Genomic DNA, 20,479 nt, shown 5'->3' on the forward strand with positions numbered 1-20,479 from the left:
ATCGATCGAAACGGCCCAACGTGAAAGTGAAAACGGAAGCTCGTACAATCTCTATATATCCCAGTTATGATCGACCCATCGACTCCGCGAGACCAACGCTACCCTTTGGACACGGCCACGTCACACCCGCGCGATCGATCGATAAGACCAAATTTACGTTACGCCAAATCGCAGTCGCGCGGCACAGCACAGCACAACACAACACCAGCACCGAGAGTGACTAAGTGGGGCCGTAATCTTGAAACAGCTGCTGCTTGCCGTGTATGTGTGTTTCTCGTTGCTCCGCCTTCCCCCTCCCCCCTTGTCTCCAACCGGGCGGTCGCTTCTGTATCGCAAACAAACATCGGAAACCCGCGTGCCCCGTCGATGGGATTAAGATCTTCACGGGCACCTAGGGCGCCGGTCGCAGCCGAAGCAGAAGGGTGCAGGAGTACCCATACACATCCAGACACGACCACACACCGGCTGACCGACGTGGCAAAGGGGTTCGATGAATCAAATTCTAATCAACAGCCGTTCAACCCCATTCGACACCCACATGCAGCAGCAGCAGCAGCGGCGGCGGAGTCCTCACGTCTAGTGCACTACCGTCCGTCGATCGAGCGTCTCGTGTGCAGAAATTTTGGTCCCAAAAGTTAGTTCACCAACCGAAAGAAAAAAAAATAACTCGCGCTCCAAAGCACCAACCGGTGCGTGATGCGCAAGTTAAGGACCGCACGACCATCGACCACGACGACCGGGGTGACCACGTTTTATCAGCGCGAGTGCGAGTGCGAGTGACGCGGCCGCAAAGACTGGTGATCACAACATTGGACTGACCAACCGTAGTGCGGGTGCGAGTGCGCGGAGTGCAATTTACATAAACCAGCCGAGCCCAGCCCAGTGCCGGGTGCCTTTTGATTTGCTTTCCCCCCTTTCTCCGCTCCTCGCTCCCTGACATACGCGTGCCACGTGCGAAGCAAAAACACAACACATTCTCGGAGCATTCTCACCACTCTCCTGGTGACCATTATCTCCACTCCGTCCTTCCCCCTGGGCAGCATTATGAGGCGCGAGATAAAGAGCATTTACAACAGACTCGCGTCCGTGGCGATCAGTGTCATTGCGGCACTGGGCGCATCCAGACCGGCTCGTGCATTCCGGGGCAGCTTCAAGCGCTTCAAGAGCCCGGCCAGGAGACCGACTGTGATCGACGACGACGGCGACGTCGACGGTGCGATGGTAAAGACGGGACCGGGTGGTGGACCGGCAGCGGCCGGTCCACGGCGCGTTGCACTCGAACGCAAACCGACAATCAGCGGCAGTGATCCGCTGGCCAAGGAGTTGCGACGCGTACGGGAACAGAATGCACGGCAGCAGCATCAGCACGATTATTCGCACGTTTTCAGGTAAGGGATCAGGTGATCGATGATCGTGACCAGGTGAAAGTGTAAGTGAGACTCACTGCTCTCCTCCTCCTCCTCCTTCTCTTCGTCTCAAACCACTCCACCGCGGGGCGGTTCGGTTAGGAAAAAATCTCGACTCGACTTTGTGCGGCTGTCGTTCGTTATCATGGGCATCGAGATTGTGTACTCAGCGGAGACGGCCTTCGTGACACCGATACTGCTCAGTATTGGTATAGAGCACCATCTGATGACCGGAGTCTGGGGTATCTCACCGCTGATCGGTCTGCTGGTGTCACCGGTGCTCGGTTCGTTCAGTGATCGGTGCCGGTCACGTTATGGGCGCCGGCGGCCACTCCTACTGGCCCTCGGGACTGGGCTTGTCCTCGGTGAGTATCACCATCATCATCAGGGTGGTGACCTGCTGTTCTGATCCCCGGGAGTAAGTGTACGCGAGTGAGCGAGCAAACAAAGGCTAATTGATTGCCGTGGCACGATCGATTAGTGTACCGGCGTGTGAGTGCATCTCGCACGGCAAAGCGAGGGTCTAGTAGTCGTCAGGTCCACCGTTTTCTATCGTGATCCGCAGCAACCAACCGCCGGGTGGCTAGAAGCGACCAGCAACACAATGTTTCTTGGATAAACAACTTGGGTTGCCCTTTCTAAACTGCAATACGGGGCTTATAGGGCGATAGTGGTGTGTACCATTCCCGAGTTCCTGCATCTAATCTTAATCGCCCGTTAGTTAACTGGCAGCGATATGCTTTGCACCTAACAGTCCTCACATTCCTTTTTTTCGTTTTCAACGTTAAATTTAGTTCCGTTACGGTTGTTCTTTGTGGAATGGAAAACACGCTTATCAGAAGCAGTGACTGACTGGTGTGTGGTTACCTCTTGTAGTTATAGAGCAGTTGTCCAAGGTCTCATTACAGTTCTGTAGTTGTAGCATACCGTGGTAGAAGTGTTTAAACCTTTGAAACTTTGACCTTCCTTTCAACTCATGCTTAAGTGTACTTGTGTTTTCATTGTAACTGATACTTCTTTGCACTAACTCTTCCTAGTAAAGGCCTCAAATTCTTCGTAACATTGCAGTGAAGCTCGACAAAACGATTACGATGGCATAGATGACTTTGCTGCTCCACAATCTACAAACTTTCGTAACAACCCAAACGCCCTTTCGTCACGCAGCGCACCGTGCCGTGCCGTGGTGTCGCTATCGTAAAACCGGCCACTTCTCAGCTTCTCGATGCTGCTTGATGGTGGACTGGATGGTGGGGTGGCGCCTGTTTGTATACAAAACCACTGTACCCTACCAAAACCCGTAGATTACCGAAATCTACGAGAACGTCGCTGCTGCGCGCTAGCACGCACACCGACGACACTGGGCGCCAGGCGTCACACCAAAAGACGGACCTAGACCACGTGCGTTGACGGAAGTCGTAACGGCGTGGGCGGCGCGCCACTCGTTTCATTCCAGTCACGATAAGCGAGTTTGTGAGTAGCGTTCTTGATAAGGCGGGGAGGGCCGAAGCGTAGATAAATTACTTAAAAGTGATGCACTTGGCGTCAAATTTCAATTAGTCCGATCATACCGTGCACCCTTTACTGTGTGGCGGTTGCGCTTATCGCGGTCGCGGCTCGTGATCAGCGCGAGCCCCGTGGTGAACTGACGACCTTATCGCCATCGGCCGCCAAGCAAGCAAATGACATAAGCAGCGTCCCCGGACGCTTGGGATGCAAATTGCTCTTATCGCTCGTGGATGGGGTTTGTTTTGGTTTGTGTTGCTTTTGTTTCACTTGCCGGCTCATCAACGCGCATCAACGCGCATCAACGCGCTTTATGTTCGTGAGGGTGATTGGTTGCTGTTGATCGATGACTTTGAGGGATGACATTATTCTGCGATGCGCGTAAGGTGCCGAATTCCGTGGTGCATCGATGCACCCGTGAATCGATCATCCTTGATCGTGCAAGCTTTTTAGGTTCAGGGCAGGTTGATGACCTCAGCTAATCCTTATCTTGTTGCTAGAAACGTGTGACACTGCAGGGAGGAATTTGCCTTTAATCAATTTTTAATTTGGAAGGAGATTGTCCGCAATATGAATTTAATTCATTTGAGCTCGCGTTGCCAAGCAGCTCTACTTTTTGTCACAATTTTTTATTGAGCTGGAGTTAATCACATTTCAATTGCAAAGTGGATTAGCTAACGGAATGCAGTGAACATCGTTTTATTAATGATTAAATGATTAGATAGAAATGGAAAAAAAGATTGTTTCCTTGTTTCCATTTCTTTATTGCTTCTGATAGTGAAAACATAACAAAGAACATGAAAACATAGCTATTAACCTCCTTATTTTCCGTTTTGTAATATTACATTGTCTGTCGCAAAGTAAACAGGACTTTTTGCATAAGAAAATTTCTGGTAGCTCTATCTTAATGTGGGTATTTTTGTTTGAAAGCTGCATCTTTGAGGAACTTTCAGACCAAATTTCATGGCATTTGGCTCATTGAAAGCAAAGTTTTGGAGCCGAAAGTGAGAGAATGTATGGGTGGTCGGTACAAAAATGAAAATTCAACAAATAACCAATTTAAAGTTTAGCTTTCAAACTCGGTAAAACGTTTAGTTTTGAGTTGATGTTTTGAGATGTTTCATGCATTTTATTCGTCGGATTCTGCAAGAATATCGTGAAGAAGGGAGACTGCGCTTGTTGCGCCCATAATGTGGCGTCTCATCGATCCACGCCCAACACTGCTTTTTTACTAAAAAAACTGAATTTAATTACAAAATCCTTCCCCGTAATCACGTGCTCGGGTTTCCTGTGGCTTTTAAGTATACAGTAAACTTCTTTAGCGGATGAAAGGAAAACGTTATGCTGACATTTTGCCCGTTCAGAAGGCTTGTACCGACCACCCTTTATGCTCCATAACTTTGCTTCTAGTAGATCCCATGAAATTTGGACTGAAAGTTCCTCAAAGATGCAGCTTTTAAACAAAAATACTCACATTAAGATAGCGTCGCCAAAAATTTTCTTATTGAAACAGTTCTGTTTACTTTGCGACAGACCATGTAGAGATAGCAATTTGAGGATAAGCTTTGAATAATACGAATTATATTAGTAAACTAATTAAGGAATTAGGTTTAAAATTGAACATATTCGTATACGTTCAAGGTGATTGGAAAATTTATAATTAACTTTTTGAGTTTTCCTTAAGCTTTAAAATATCTAGTTAACATCTCTAGGTCTCTCTTCATTGTAGGCTGTCTGCTGCTGCCATTCGGTGAAACAATTGGCCAGTGGCTCGGCGATGTAGGAGAACCGCTGGTACCAGTCACCAACGACACGATCACCATCGACTCAGCACTCAACCAAGCACCGGTCGCCGGTAGCGACCATTTCCGGTGGGCCATACTGCTGACCATTCTGGGAACGATCATGCTCGACTTTTGTGCCGACTCCTCGCAGGCTCCTTCGATGGCATACCTGCTCGATGTCAGTTTACCTGGTAGGTGACGCACCAGAGGACGCTTTCATGCAATGAATTTGGCTAACCACGTTCGACTTCCTTCATCTGCAGAGGATCACGGGCAGGCGTGCAGTACGTATTCGCTGCTATCGGGAGTCGGCGGTTCCATCGGTTACCTAATTGGTGCCATCGATTGGGATGAGACGGCACTGGGTGATCTGCTCGGTGGAAACATCAACACCGTCTTCATCCTCGTGACGGTGATCTTCATCCTCTGTCTGATCGTAACCGTGAGCAGCTTTCGAGAGATTCCACTTCCACTGATGGAACGCGATGAGCTGCTGCAACCCTTGACGGAGCGTGTGATCACGGAGGAACGCCAAAGCAACACCACCCTGCAACTAACCCCCGTAAAAGATCTCGCAGATGCGCTCGTCCTACAGCTAGAAACGGAGTATGACCACGCACCCGGTGCGCACGAGGGAAAGAATGGCTACGCGCTGGAAAAGCAACCACTACTGGAGCGAAACGTGGAGCGCAAGGCGAGTGGACCGAGCCGAAAGGGGGGGTTTCTGCAGCGCCCCCACATCCCGGCAGCGCTCGGTATACTGTGCATCACGAATCTGTTCTGCTGGATGAGCCACATCAGCTACTCGCTGTACTTTACGGACTTTGTCGGCGAGAAGGTGTTTGGTGGTGATCCGATGGCCCATTCGGACTCGGATGCGTACGCCCTGTACATCGAGGGTGTCCGGTATGGGTGCTTTGGGATGGCGATTTACTCGATCGCTTGCTCGACTTACTCGTACACGATCGAGCGACTCATTCGGGTTGTGCGAGCACGCAAGATCTACACCGGGGGGCTGCTGATCGACAGTGTCGGTATGCTGTGTATGGCCACCTTCCCCAATAAGATCACGGTGTATGTGTTCAGTGTGACGGGAGGGATCGTTGGGGCACTGCTCTTCACCATGCCGTACATCATCTTGGCCAAATATCACGCCAAAGGGCTGGTGAGTCCGCTAGTACTAATGGTAATTAGATGGATCAGTTCGGTAACCTTTTTCCATTTCAATTTTCACGATCTTTGCAGCTGGAAGCAAGCAGCGACACGAATGCCACTCAGCCACGGCGCGGACTAGCGTCGGACATCTCAATCATCGGCAGTATGCTGTTCGTGGCACAGATCATACTGTCCGTGACGACGGGACCGCTGGTGGCGTGGACCGGTACGACCGCCTCCGTCATCTATACGGCCAGTGTCTGCAGTCTGCTGGCGGCCGGTTGTGCCACCCGGATCCAGTATCTGGATCTCTAGCGGTGCACTTGGTATCGCGCACCAATCTCGCTGCGCGGCTCAATGTGATACTATTCAGCATTGCCGTATTGTGGTGTTGCGTTGCTGGTGTTGCTATGACACATAACACATTAATCTCCGCTGTACAAATCCGGGATCTGTTTACGAAATGTGTGAAAAAGTGTGTGCTTTAAGCTTCGCTCCTGTCACCGATGGTGCGGAGTGGTTTTAGGGCAGTTATTGTTGGTTTTATTTTTTCGGGGTGGTAGAGGAAGCTAATGTTATTAAATAACTTAAATAGTGAATTATTTTTTAAAACTATTATTAATAAACAAGGTAAAAACAAGGCACGAGTGTTGCATCACGAGTGTCACTATGCGTAATATGATCGCTGAAAAAGAGGATTTCAAATACCAATCAATAGCAATCTACCACTTTGACCAGCAGCAAGCGTTCCATTGCGGAATCACACCCCACCGATAGCCAGACAGCCGAAGGAGATAATCTGAACACTGCGCAATGGCATGCATTCCCCTCGAGGCGAGGACCTTGGACTAGCTTTGGACGCCATTATCAACCCTTATTGGCCCAGCTGGCTGAAGGCATTGTAAAGTGCGTCGTGACTGGGCATTCTGCGCCGAACAGTTATAGGATCAATCCTGTGGTTTCATTTTAGCGAACCTTTCGATAGAAAGCTAACCATGGTCGCACGATATTGGGCGTCCGATAGGACCCTTCGTTATAAGGGGGAGGGTGCCAATAAAACGCTCGATCGGTCCGATCCCGGCCTGCAATCCTTTAAACCGGCCGTAAAACGGAACGACACATGCGTCGACACTGATTGGTCGCGCCTGGACAATCATTGTTTTCTCATCGCGTTTCCCGCGGGGTGCAATTCGCAAAACTGCGCGCCCATAAGGTAATCGAAAATTTCGCCAAAAACCAATCAGCTCGTATCTGACGTAGACGATAAGGAGGAAGGTGTTAGAATGGTTCGTTTATGAGCTCGCTTTATTATTGCTGGTTGCAATCATTAAAAGAGTGCTGTACCGGATATCGATACTAAGGTGCGATGAGTTTAGTACAGTTGGATTTCTTTTCCTCGATTTAGTACATGCATTTTCGTATAAGTCCATCTCTTCCACGGACCCTTCGTTGGAATATGTTTGACAATTTAAGCTTATCTTTTTGTGTGAAATCTTAGCATTCCTTGGATTGTTATTCTGCTTAAAAATAACGACTTGACCTAAAAGGCTTTCTACGACCATTAACCATGTCGTAAACGTAAAGTGATCTACCTCTCCCTTTTTGCTAATGGGATAAAATGTTTGAAAATTACTAAAAAAAACAGAAAACAAAACAAACGAAATCCATCGCTCGTTTAGTGAGAGTGTTTTTTTTTCAATTACCGGCTTTGGCTTTGTTGCTAGTTGCGCGTGCGCTTCGCGACCAGTCATTAAAGTCACCCGTCAACGGACCGCAGCATGACGCTAACGGTGACTGCGAAATTACCCCGATCGGAATCTGAAACCGACAGTGGACAGCGTTGCTTTTTTATTCGCTCTCCATCATCCTTTCATTAATACGCGTCTCGCTGCCTCTCTCTTTCATTCTCGTTCCGATTAGAACCTAACCTATGATGAAGCGGTGTTTTGCAAAACCGAAGCCCAATCACCCATCTAACGCCGTTTGGTGGTTTGGTCAGTTTTGGTGACCTTCCCGGTGTGTACCCGGCATCGTCAGGTTAGTTACCTACGATCGATACACACGTTAAACCAGCTAGACATCCGCCTGTTGCGGTTTGATGGCTCACGTGGCGTCGTACTATGGGTGCATAATTAAAAAAAAAGCGACCACCAACGGCCATTAAGTGAGCATGATTTTGAGCTATGTTTTGGATGGACGCACGGGCTCCGGCGAATCGATTAGGAAGGATATGCAATGGAGCGAGAGAACTGGCTCGTGCGTCGAAAACAGAAAGCAAAACGATCCATCAACCAACCGGACCAACCGGCTTCGAGGAGCTTTATGTGGTAGCGCGTAAAATGGAATTTAAAGCTATCAGCTTTAAGAAACTCCAACAGAACAGTTCTATTCGGTGCCAGAAATGCGGTGCAACTCGGTTGCTGTCAATCGTGAATCGCTATATTGCAATCTGGTCATTAAAATTAATCAACAAATCAAGTGAATATCGACGGATCGAGCTCAATCGGTGACCTTTTGGTATGACTTCAAAGAGACTAGTGTTTGCGTAAACATGATTTCCAAATTCCTTTCCTGTGCCTGTTTCTAACATCAAACGAATTGATCAAACAAAATAGCTGAGAAATTCTTTTTCGTGTAAAATTAATAGATAATTAGGAATTCTGTACTAACTGCATACGTTTTTTTTCTCAAAAATATTCCCGAAAAACATAACGCGGTACCATAACGCACCAATAACTGCCCACACTGAGCATTCGCTTTATGATGTTCACAGAACCACAACGGAACGAAATCGATCCCATACCATCCCACCACGCCCCGCCATGCCGGATCAAAAGCAACCGTACGACCATTGCGAACATTGCGGATTATCATTACGCCTCTGCCGTCCGGGGGTTTCTCATAACCTTCAGCTTGAGGCTGGAGCTGTCCGAACTCACGATGGCGAATAATTCACCATCAACCGTAACCGTAAAGTCATAAATTAGAGCTGCTATCCCAATTACCCCTCAGGATAATAAAAAAAAACAAAACGGTGACAGAATACAGGGAAAAGGGAACGGAGGGAAAGGGAAGTGATGATCGTAAACCATTAACTCGCGCTCTTATCAAAACTCGCGCACCCCGGGTTCCCGGGCGCATCGCACCATCCCCTTTCTGGGCGGGGTACAATACTTTCTTCAAATCGTCGCCGCCAGTGTACCGCCAAACCAGACAAGGTACACCCCGACAAGGACGTTTGGTCGCATCGTGAACGCTCGTTGACACAGTCGCTCGCCCGTGGAGCGTACGGGGAGAAGCAAAACAAAAAAGCAAAAACAACAACGCGCACACATACCTGCGGTGGGGGGCTGTGCACGCCGGGTGGTATAAAAGGTGTGATCGTGGCCGGCGCTACGGTTTAGTAACGCGTGAGAACCATCACCGATCGGTGCGGCACTGGGTGGGACAGGATCAATTCAACTCCCATTAGTGGAGCAAGTATTCTGGGGCCCGGGTTTCCTGGAAGTGATTCGATAGAACACCACCTTAGGCCCGGTTTCTATCAGTTTATCCGTGGTTCATTCCCGCGTGTGTACGATTCTCACTGTGTGGAATGTGCGGTGGGATTCTGTTCGTACAGGATCGACGTGTTTTCGATACGAAAACATTGTGAGAACGGAACGGAACGGAACCTACGACTCGTGATCTAACCACCGGCACCAGCATGTCGCCAACGTTTTCCGGTAATCGTACGGCACGCGAACCAACCCGATCCTGATAGTGCGCTGTTGGAGTGATTGGTGCACCACCACCACCATCACGTGGCTCGAAGCTCGCGGCTGCACTAGTTGTTAGTAGTAATTCAACGATCGATAGTGTGTAGTCCCGGAAATCGCAAATCAAACCACAGTGCGTGTTGTGGGGATTGTAATCACGTGCAACCATAACCGGAAATGGCAGAAGTGATGAGTGAAAAGCGGGAAAGCAGCAAGGTCGTCGAAGCGGGGGCCCTGGGTGGCAGCAATGGTGATGAGCACATTGGCAACGGGAATGTACAGCTGAGCGATGAGGAGATTATGGCCGGTATGCTGCAGACACGGTTTCTGCACGCTAAAAAGCTTGATCCGGACTACTCGCATCTGTTCAGGTGAGCAGGAGTGGTTTTTGTGTGTTGTTTAATGTTTAGTGAATGGATTGGTGAGATAAAATGAGGAAAAAACAGATTAAAAGTACGTGTACTCGGCGATGAACATGTTTGCTGCGTATGACGATTCAATCTAATCGGCGGGAGATTTTGGAACAGGGTTCGTGATTACTCGATAAAGTATTCACAGTTGTTCATCCAGGCAGACAGTAAATCACAGTTCACAAAAGAGAAATAAAATAGTGTAAATCAACGTAAATGATAAGTCAGACCCATTGTCCTTGGCCTCAAAAGTGCACTTGATAGTTACCAGTTTCAAGTTTCATTCCGCTAATTCCTTTAGTACAGCCGTTTAGTACAGCATCGAAGGTTGAACCTTATCGAAGCCGCAGAATGTAGCACGCTATTGCACGTCACAAACGCTGGTGAAAGAAAATGGATAAAGTGCCTGTCTGGTGACACTCACTCATTTATCACTTTCGTAGACAGCGATTGTCTTCGTTTTGCTACAGGAATAATTGAGGCGAAGGTGACTCGTTCATGCTTTCCGTATCGTCGTCTAGTGAGGGGGTTTCCGTTGTTGTAAAACTAACCATCTCACCGAAGCAGTTTAAACCTCCTCGAGCCAGAACCAAATCCGGCCTGGTCTGACGTTAGCTAGCCCTTTTTTACTGGCCTGATAGGGGCCACGCTAGGGTCCATAAATCTTCGTCCATCTTATCACACCGGCATCGATGAGCCAATGGGAGGGTTTTTCCTGGACGACCCCATTCGGCATATTGGCGTGGCCGATTGGGGCACCAACCCGTTTTTGATCCTTATCGGTTTTGAGCTTTGTGTCAGAGTATCCACCAGTTCGCCACACGTCAAACTTTCGTTAAACACCCCAGTTGGTCCCCGTTAATCTCTTCGAATTGCGCACGTTTGGCGCAGGGAGAAAGGTTGTTTAATTGGGCTGGGAGTTCGCAATCAAGCGAATGGGTGATTTAGTGGTATTTAAACCAAATGATTGGGATTAAAGTGTCATTAGTTTTAATCCGTAAGCATATAATGTTTCTTTCATACGTCGTTCTACACTTTTAACATCCAACTCTAACTGTTTGAAACCCGGCTTCACGTTTTTGTGTGTTTTGAACCACGTTTTATGTTAGCAAAAAACGAGAACTTTCAGCAGGCGTTTTCCTTAAATGTTTTTTTTAAATTGGTTTTACATATTTTAAAGAGGGTAGAACAGCTTTAGAGCTTAACAACATCAACCGTAAATGTAAAATTACGAGACAACCTCCGAACAATGACAATGGCAATCAGTAAAATCTAGATTTTGATGTTTTAAGAGCAATGGTGTTGTGGTTTTTTTGTGACATATTTTTTACCTTTTTCCGTGAATGCTGATCCTTTCAAAAACATTGTGTAAAATGTTTGGGACAATCGAAGTAAAGCTGACAAAGATATTGATTTTGGTTTTTTGGTTTTGAAAAATTGGTTTTTTAGATTCAATCGTAAAACGCATCATTTTAGGATCAAGTTTTTAACAAATCGTCCCCAAAATAACACCAAATACACTTTAAAAGTTGTAGTTTATTATGGCATATGCAAAAACATGGAGAGGTAGATAGTTTTCTACAAACAAATCGTCAAACCGCTTTTGACCCAAATCAAAAGACTTGCCCGTTTTTAAGCGACGAACCCGGTTTGATTCATTTTTCTTATTATTCAAATTATTATGGCATATGCAAAAACATGGAGAGGTAGATAGTTTTCTACAAACAAATCGTCAAACCGCTTTTGACCCAAATCAAAAGACTTGCCCGTTTTTAAGCGACGAACCCGGTTTGATTCATTTTTCTATTTAAAAAATCTGCCAAAAATCGAAAAAGAGGAAATTCAACAAAAACTGGACGGGACTACCTGCATAATCTTATCGTCTAGCAAAAAAATGGACGAATTTGTTGATCTCGGATGACCCATCTCGCAACTACGATGGGCATACGGAAAAAGTACATTTTTGCCAACACGACTTCCTAAACTTGATGCCATGGATGAAGTCGTAAATAAATCTTCCTAAAACAGAGCTAACTATTCCCGAAAAGTTGCAGTTTGGTATGGCATTCACTAAAAAAAAAAATAGGTTGAATGGTTTCCTCACCGAAAATCGCCAAAAATGCGCCCATTTTCTACTCGAATTAACCTTAGACCTCCTTTAAAATTATCACTTCTAATTCATTCTACTGACAAATCCTGATAACACGAATCGAACTGATTTCCTTGCATTCCTATGCTGCCTCTTTTGCTTCTCGCTGCAATCCATAATCAGGCGCAAAAACATCGGGCAGCTGATACGGTTGTCCGCCGTCATCGTCGGCATCGAGTTCCTGTACGCGGCGGAAACAGCATTCGTTACACCGATCCTTCTTGGAATTGGCCTTTCGCACACCTTCATGACGATGATTTGGGCTTTCTCCCCGGTGCTCGGTTTTTTCTGTGCTCCGATGATCGCCTCGCTCAGTGACACGATCCGGTTACAGTGGGGCCGTCGGCGGCCCGTTCTACTTGCCCTTGGCATAGCCATGATGGCGGGCATGTGGATCCTACCGCACGGTAAAACGATCGGTGTGTTCTTCGGTGATCCCGACGTACCGGTCGATGAGATGGAGGGCTTCCGGTGGGCCATTCCCGTGACGATCGTGGGTCTGGTGTTGACGGACTTTGATGCCGAAACGAGCAACGGAATCGCTCGGGCTTACTTCATGGACATGTGTACGCCTGGTAGGTTGGCGCGGTGGTGTCATTATCCTGCCATTTCTTCTTCCATCTCTCTCTCTCTGACCTCCCTCTCCTAGACGATCAAGCTCGTGTCCTAACGACGGCCATGTTTATCGGCGGTATCGGCGGTACGGTCGGGTACGTCCTCGGTGCCATCGACTGGAACCAAGCGAATCTGAACTTTCTCGGCAGCAACGAAGCCACCGTGTTCCTGTTCGTGTTCTGTGTGGTCGGCATCGGGCTTACGATTACGGTCACAAGCTACCGTGAAATCCCGTTGCCAGTACAGGAATCCGATCCACTGCTCCGACCGATCTCGACCAGTGCGTTCGAAGCGGAAAAAGCGCGCCAGCTGGCCGTGTACAGTATCTCGAAGGAGGTGATCGATCCGGTGAAAGTGCAACCGGAAGCACCACCGATCGCCGATGAGGACGAGAAGCCCCTTCAGTTGCGTGACTTCCTGCGAAACATCGTCCGAATGCCGCGCAGTCTGTTCATCCTCTACACGACACAATTCTTCTCGCAGCTCGGCTACCTCAGCTACTGTCTGTACTTTACGGACTTTGTCGGGGCGGAGGTGTTTGGTGGGGATTCGGCGGCACCATCGGACACACCGGAGGGTGCACTGTACGAGGAGGGCGTCCGGTATGGGTGCTGGGGAATGGCCGTGTTCGCCGTGTGCAGTGCCACGTATTCGGCCATCATCGAGCGAATGATTAAGCAATTTGGGTAACAGAAATGCTACGGCTGGCTGACATTTCGATGTGCTTTTCATCAACGTGATTTGTGATGTCCGCTTTGGATTCTAGGGCGCGACCGGTGTACATGGGTGGTCTGTTGCTGTTCAGCTTGGGTATGCTGGTGATGGGACTGTTTAAGGAGAAGTTCGTCATCTTCATCGTCTGCCCAACTGTTGGCATTATGTACGCAGGGATGTACTCTATTCCCTATCTGCTGATTTCGAACTACCACAGCAAAAACTCGGTAAGCAGCGATGCGCGTCCCGTGAGTCGAGGCACGGACATTGAGGAATGTTTTTTTTTCTTCTTTTCTTCTGCCCAACAGTTTGAGGTTAAGGATGGCAAATGTGTAAAGAATACGACGAAACGTGGCTTCGGTGCTGATGTTTCGCTCATGAGCAATATGCTGTTCCTGGCGCAGGTTCGTGAGGTCACGGGTTTTTTTCGAGAAACTACTCCATCTTTTATAATGATCCTGATACTTTATTTGCAGCTCATAATTTCGCTGGCCATCGGGAGCATCATTGATGCGGTCGGGTCCAATGTCGTGGTCATATTCTCCGCCAGCTTTTTCTCCCTCATCGCTGCCCTGGTGGCTTCCCGGATCGTTTATATGGGACTGTGATGTGACAGAGAGACAGTTGGAAAGTGTGGTGCGTTGGAAACGGAAATGTGATAACTTTTACTAAGCAAAGTATTAAGCAATAAAGTGGCCTGCCAAAGGCAAGTGATCTTCTCACAGGTATCTACACGGTGCAAAGCACTAGCATATTTAATCGAAAGCACTCGAAATAAAACTTCAAAATTTAGTGTAAGTATAATGAAACTAATCGCAAAATGATTATTCTCTTATAACCAAGAGCCCAATAAAAGTTCTAACCGCCATCAGGATATAAACAATAGCATTTAATTGAACAAAAAAAAATGCAATCGTTTGAAAAAAAATACGCATTATCAACCTGAAGCCACCTTTTGATATAACTGATTTGAACTTGATTGAGGTTTAACCGTTCACTCGCCACTAATTGACTCGACGGTGCTCGTGAAGTGGTCGCACGGAGCATGCAAATTCGAGCAGCGCACACGCCGAAGTAATCGCTCACTCACTCATCAGCTAATGACCGACATCGTCACCAGCCCCGTCACTTGGCGTGATTTGCGAGAGCGTAGGGGCACCACGATTAGTAGGTTGACGTACCGACGTCCTTCCGTTTTGACCGCCATCAAATCAATTCAAAAACAATCGTTTCACAATCGAGCAGATCACGAACGTCGGCCGCCTCGGTTGTCGGCCAGCTTTTACGAAGCCTTGCGCCCCTTATCAGTTGCTGAAAATTATGCTCCCGTTGGATGAGTGTGAATGCGGTGGTTTCGAGGACGCTTAATAGAGGTTTGAATGAAAAGCATCAATATACTAGGATGATTCTTGCGATTAATGACTATTCGATTGGTTTGTGGTCTTGATGTCAAGGTTCAAGGTAACCTTGAAGGGAAAATAACCTCACCAGATGGTAGCTTCCCCTTCATTCCGTGTAGTAACCCATATCGGACTATGAAGAAATGTAGACAACACTCCAAAACTGCTCTCTCCCGCCTTAGCACCGTTCAGCCCCCCATCGCCATTCAAATCATTATTGACCTCTCGCACTGGCTCCAGTTAATACTTTGTCACTCTGCCTTGGTTTTAAATCGCTCAACAATTTCCTTATCAGCACGACAGACGACGATAGGACGCTCCTTCCCCCCCGGAGCTAGTCTAAGCCAAAAGAAATGTAAAATAAAACCGGCCACAAACTGCCACAGATTACAGACGCCAGTCAAAAAAAAAATACTAGGGGTCTCCAAGCGGATTGGTCACTTCCGTGCTTTAGATTAGCGATCGGCGATGCTCGCACGCTCGTCAGCATCCCCCTATCCGGTCCGGGCATCCTCTCAAAAGCCGCGCCGTCACAGTATCAGTTGAGGTTGTCAGAGTCTCGGTGCCTCTCTGTGCGTCGCCCAGTGGCCAAATAGCGATGTACGGAACGTACCAGCAGCAGCAGCAGCACCATGGCCGGCTATCGGAGGAAGAGGTACTGCAGGGCATGCTGAGACAGCGGCACTGGTACGCCAAGCAGGATCCTCACCATGGATACCATCACTCGTTCCGGTGAGTACCGCACAGTTTTTGACACATTCCGATTCCCGATTCCCAAAAATTCACCAATTCTTACTCTTCTTCAGGAGTAAAACTGGCTGGGAGCTGGTCCGGTTGTCACTGCTGATCGTTGGCATCGAGTGTACGTACGCGACGGAGACGGCCCTGGTCGCACCGATCCTCCTCTCGATCGGACTACCGCACACGGTGATGACGATGATCTGGGCGACACCGTCGATCGCTGGACTGCTGTTCGCACCCGTCATCGCCTCCATCAGCGATCGGTTACGGTCACGCTGGGGACGCCGGAAACCGGTGCTCCTCGTACTCGGTGCATCGATGCTGACCGGGATGCTCATCTTACCGCATGGCCGAGCAGTTGGGCGACTGCTCGGTATTACCGGTGTCGAGTGGCTAGCCCTGATCACGACCGTCGGTCTGGTGATGTGTGACTTCTCGGCCGAAACCAGTAACGGGCTGTGCCGTACGTACGCGATGGAAGTCTGCACGATCCGTGATCAGACGCGTGTGCTCAGTGTGATGGTGTTGACCGGGGGGGTTGGTGCCACGATGGGAGCCCTGTTCGGTGCGATCGATTGGAATCGGCTCGGTGTGGGCTCGTACCTCGGTGGAAGCAGTGCGTCCGTGTTTGCGGCCAATTGGATCGTGCTGTTCGTTGGGTTGGTGGTGACGTTGAGTAGCTTTGCGGAGATCCCGCTACCGGTGCAGGAAACCGATCCTCTGTTGCGGCCCGTGACGCAGAAGATGCTGTTGGATGAGGTGAGACGGTTGAACGCGAAAGATCCACTGTCGCTGAGTGAGCTGGATTCGAGGGAGCTTCAGCTGGAACCGGCGGGTGGCTTTCGGCAGTTTCTATGGAACCTGGTGCACATGCCACGGTCGATGAAGATTCTGTGCCTTACGCAGCTACTCAGTCACATGAGCTACTTAACCTACTGTTTGTATTATACCGATTTTGTCGCATCGACCGTTTACGAGGGAGATGTACGAGTAAGTGTCACTGGAAGCGCCTGGAGCCGGCCCGCGGAGTGTTGTCCTAGGTTCAAGGTGTTCTTTCTCTCTCTCTCCTGACACGCAGGCTGCCGATGGATCACCCGCATCGAATCGGTACGCGGATGGGATACGGTTCGCCTGCCTCGGGATGGCCTTGTGTTCGTTCACCTCTTCGATTTACTCGACGTTTATTGAGCGGTTCATCGAAAGGTTCGGTGCTCGGCCAGTTTACGTGTTTGGGTTACTGGCGCACAGTTGCGGTATGCTGGCGATGGGACTGTTTCCCCAGAAGGTGGTCGTGTTCCTGTGTTGCGCCTTGACGGGGGTCATGTACGCCACCATCTACTCGATCCCGTTCCTACTGATCTCGCACTATCATTCGAAGAATTGTGTAAGTGTTGGCTGGAAGGATGTGTTGCTGCTGCTGATCATGACCTTATAAGCTTATGATTTCTTTACAGTTTAGCGAGGTGGATGGACGGTATGTGGAAAGTATTGAGAAGCGTGGCTTTGGGGTGGATGTCTCGATGATGAGCAGTATGTTGTGCCTGGCACAGGTTTGTATCACGTCTGGTGTGTTTAGTGGTTCTTTTGATAATTTGTCTCGTACATTTCGATCGTTTTCAGTTGGTGGTGTCCTTGTCGATGGGTGCAGTCGTCGATGCTGTTGGATCACCGTTGATTATCACGTTCATCTCCTGTGGATTCATGATATTTGCATCGGTAGCGGCGTCAGCAGTACTGTACATGGGACTGTAAGGGAAGACAATGCTCGCAGGAAACACAGTTCAGCCTAAATACTAACTCATGCTGCACCGTTAGGTGGTAGATCAGCTTTCTCCTGTACAGCAGAGGCTGAAAGGTTGAGCTGACAGCACTTTCCAGACAGATATTACATTGTTATTTGCTTCGCTAAGCACAAATAGCACAATTGTATCTAGTTTTTAATTACACAATAAATCAATGTTCACCACTTCATCACTCTTCAAGCGTTTCTTTCTCTCTACTCAAAGCGTTTTGTTCCATCAGCTGAAAAACGCTCGAATGTAGGCAGCTTAGACGACCGACATTAAGCAGGCGATTTCAAACGAACTCCAAAGGGGATTGATGAACCTTTTTTCATGTTTCATTTGCTAGGTTGCTTTAAAACAAGTAGGTAATAAATAATACAAATAGTTACAAACGAACAGCCCTATTCGTTTATCCGAGCAAACCAACGTGCCACAAACAGTGCAGAACGGAGCACAATATGTTTCTTTACAAAAGGGGGGGACAAGAAAACCAAGAGTGTGCTAACAGCTGTACCAACAACGGGGTTGCTGGAATGCTATCACTGACAAAACAAACGCATACCAAATCCGCCCGCTACTAAGCAAAGTGTTACTTTTATCCAGAACGATCAATCGAATACGATTGGAAGCGTGGTGGGATGGCTGGAACTGTCCATTCGCTCATAACAAAAAACGGAAAAGCAGCTTCCAGCAAACGCTGTCCGCACGCATCGTTTTAGATGGAGTGCCTGTTAAAGTTCGCTCTCGGCGTGATGATACAGTGAGTTTACAGCTTAGAAACAGTTACAGAATGTGTTATCACTAACGGGTCTGTGCGTCCAATTAACATTGTAAGGAGCTTGCCGACAGAATTGTCTCGTCCTTGCTGCGTTATGGTCGCTAACTTTAGAACGAATTAGATGATGTGGCACGTTTTTCTTTTATCTTTTCTCTAGGAACCATCAACCCAGGTGTTAATTGTGAAATGGTACGCTCTTACGTAAACACCCCCCCCCCCCCCCCCCTCTTCCATAACCTCTCGCCGTAACGAGCGACAGGATGCTGATAAGCGCGCGGTCCCCGAGAACAATCCCGGTGCGAAACAATTGCCGGCACTATAAAACACTTTATCGGCATGAATTGCGTCTAACGACCTGTCCCACTAGGAAAGGTACGATTTTCGAACCTCCGGCTCCCCCCCTCCCCCCCCCCCCCCCCCTTCCGTACGTCACACAGACGATAATGATCAGTCACCCGAAGCATAGGTCATGGCTAAGGTGCGTACTGGTGCCTCAGCTCGAATCTCTAATCACGGTGCCTGGTGCCGCATTCCCGTCGGTACAATCGTTTATACAGCTGCAACCCAATTATGGACCTCGATTACGGTGTAGTCCGTCGGAGTGTCCGTCGATTGGTTGCGACCGAAACCAAAGTGGCAGTCGAGTGGGAGCGTTACTCGCGGGCACGTGTGTCAGGCCAATTCCTATGCCCTTGCACCGCCGAAGGTAATCAACATATTGATGCTCCAAGCAGCGAGTGCATTACCCCCTACCACCTACCTAGTTAGATGGGGCCCAGGTATCCACGGCGAACGCACACATGCCCCACACGCTCCGCGTGGATTATCTGTCTGGAAACCACCAACAATGCGCTCGAAGCGCAAACTTGTTACCGGTTTAGTCGAATCGAATAGTCACTCCCATGCAGGTGGTGGTGGTGGTGGTAGTTCGGTCGTCGGTGTCCTCCTAACCAGCTCGTGACAGTCACGATCGAACGGTGATACCGCGTGCAGCATGCTTGCTTGCCTAGATGCTGTCCGCTCGCGAATGTACGGCGTCAGGTCACGGAGTTTAGCGGTGTCGGAACATGCATCACAGTGAACCGTGCGCGCTAAGCTTACAGCCAGCGAGTGATTGTGATCCGTGGGAGTGTGTGCGGTGTAAAGGTTAATGGTTCCCGGTGACACCCGGTGTGAAGTGAAAGTTTTGTGATATAATAATGTGCGCGCCCCCTGTGATCGTGATCGAAACGGTCTGTAACTGTAAGACTAGGGAAGCGTTAGCTAAGGTGATCAGGCCTGCTTTGATGGTAGGGATGTGTGTTGTTTTTTTTCAGCTTGTCTGAATGCCTCACGACAGGTTACAACAAATATTGAGACAATAAACGGTTAATAAAATGCAGTGCAAAGAGTCGCCCAGATTAAGTAGTCAGTGAACCGGTTAGAGATGTGTTCAGGGCCACCAGGTGGACTGCAGGAAGTCCCATCCATTCCGATAGTGATGTTTACCGAGTGGCAGAACTTGTTGCAGAAGCACGCAGCAGCAGCAGCATCGGTCCCGCATGTGCAATCTTGGTTGTCGTTAGTCGTGAAATCAGGTGATCCCTCAAGCAAGTGTCAATAAGGTGTTGCTAGTGCCATTCGTCCACAACAGGGGTTCTCATTTCTTCACCATCTTAGGTGTTGAACCATTATTTTCGTGAACCCTCTCTGCAAACCTCCGGATCGCGTGTTCTATACCACAAAAACATTTGGCTCTTATTTCGCAAAATGTATCGAATGATCACACTGCGATGATGGTCCACAATGGTCACGAATTATCTTTTCTTTTAAACGTATTACATCCACCTGAAAGGCTACACCCTTCGGAGCGAGTGTGATTCCATCCATAAAAAAAAAAACCAACGGTAGATTGAAAAGGATTAACCATAACGAGATCTTACGATGCAACCGCAGGCTAGTGCAGGCGCTGTGCAGGACGAGAAACCGGGTCTCCAATTTCATACCGCACCTCGGAAACTTGCGCCAAAAACTTGCGCTCACTCACTAACCGGCTAAAGCGATAAGTGTACGGCGTGCCTTCGGTGACATAACGGCCGACAGTGTCAGCCCGGATTGACGCAGTACTGCCTCTGCTTCGCTCTAATGCACCTGAACAGGCCACCTAGCTAGTGACGCTTTTCTTGTCGCTGCCTGTTCCGAGGATCGTATTGCAGAAGCACCTTTTCGCCGAATTTCCCTCCGCCGAAAATTACTGTTCCACGCTCCGCTCCGCTCCGCGCCACGCCACAACACACCGTGGA

At 48.6% G+C, this 20,479-nt stretch overlaps 4 protein-coding genes across 4 annotated transcripts in view; all 4 read left to right on the forward strand.

The window, feature by feature from the left end:
* The first annotated feature begins 387 nt into the window (after positions 1-387).
* LOC126577812 (proton-associated sugar transporter A-like) lies at positions 388-6,492 on the forward strand. The gene is made up of 5 exons (XM_050239766.1): positions 388-1,388; positions 1,509-1,771; positions 4,639-4,884; positions 4,957-5,858; positions 5,939-6,492. The coding sequence occupies exons 1-5, from the start codon at positions 1,045-1,047 to the stop codon at positions 6,161-6,163; spliced, it is 1,980 nt and encodes a 659-aa protein (XP_050095723.1). The 5' UTR covers positions 388-1,044; the 3' UTR covers positions 6,164-6,492.
* A 2,783-nt stretch (positions 6,493-9,275) lies between these two features.
* Positions 9,276-14,216, forward strand: LOC126577821 (proton-associated sugar transporter A-like). Its single transcript, XM_050239779.1, has 6 exons — positions 9,276-9,977; positions 12,289-12,740; positions 12,815-13,466; positions 13,547-13,721; positions 13,803-13,898; positions 13,971-14,216. The coding sequence occupies exons 1-6, from the start codon at positions 9,784-9,786 to the stop codon at positions 14,100-14,102; spliced, it is 1,701 nt and encodes a 566-aa protein (XP_050095736.1). The 5' UTR covers positions 9,276-9,783; the 3' UTR covers positions 14,103-14,216.
* Positions 14,217-15,492: 1,276 nt separating this feature from the next.
* On the forward strand, positions 15,493-17,419 carry LOC126577823 (proton-associated sugar transporter A-like). The gene is made up of 5 exons (XM_050239781.1): positions 15,493-15,626; positions 15,701-16,625; positions 16,714-17,019; positions 17,090-17,185; positions 17,256-17,419. The coding sequence occupies exons 1-5, from the start codon at positions 15,493-15,495 to the stop codon at positions 17,385-17,387; spliced, it is 1,593 nt and encodes a 530-aa protein (XP_050095738.1). The 3' UTR covers positions 17,388-17,419.
* A 1,760-nt stretch (positions 17,420-19,179) lies between these two features.
* Positions 19,180-20,479, forward strand: part of LOC126577814 (sodium-dependent nutrient amino acid transporter 1-like) — a 6,654-nt gene continuing 5,354 nt past the window's right edge. The window contains exon 1 of the mRNA XM_050239768.1: positions 19,180-19,774. The gene's annotated coding sequence lies outside the window, so the exon portion shown is untranslated. The remainder of the gene's footprint in view (positions 19,775-20,479) is intronic.

This window comes from Anopheles aquasalis, chromosome 3 (assembly GCF_943734665.1).
Source record: "Anopheles aquasalis chromosome 3, idAnoAquaMG_Q_19, whole genome shotgun sequence".
Lineage (NCBI taxonomy): Eukaryota > Metazoa > Arthropoda > Insecta > Diptera > Culicidae > Anopheles > Anopheles aquasalis.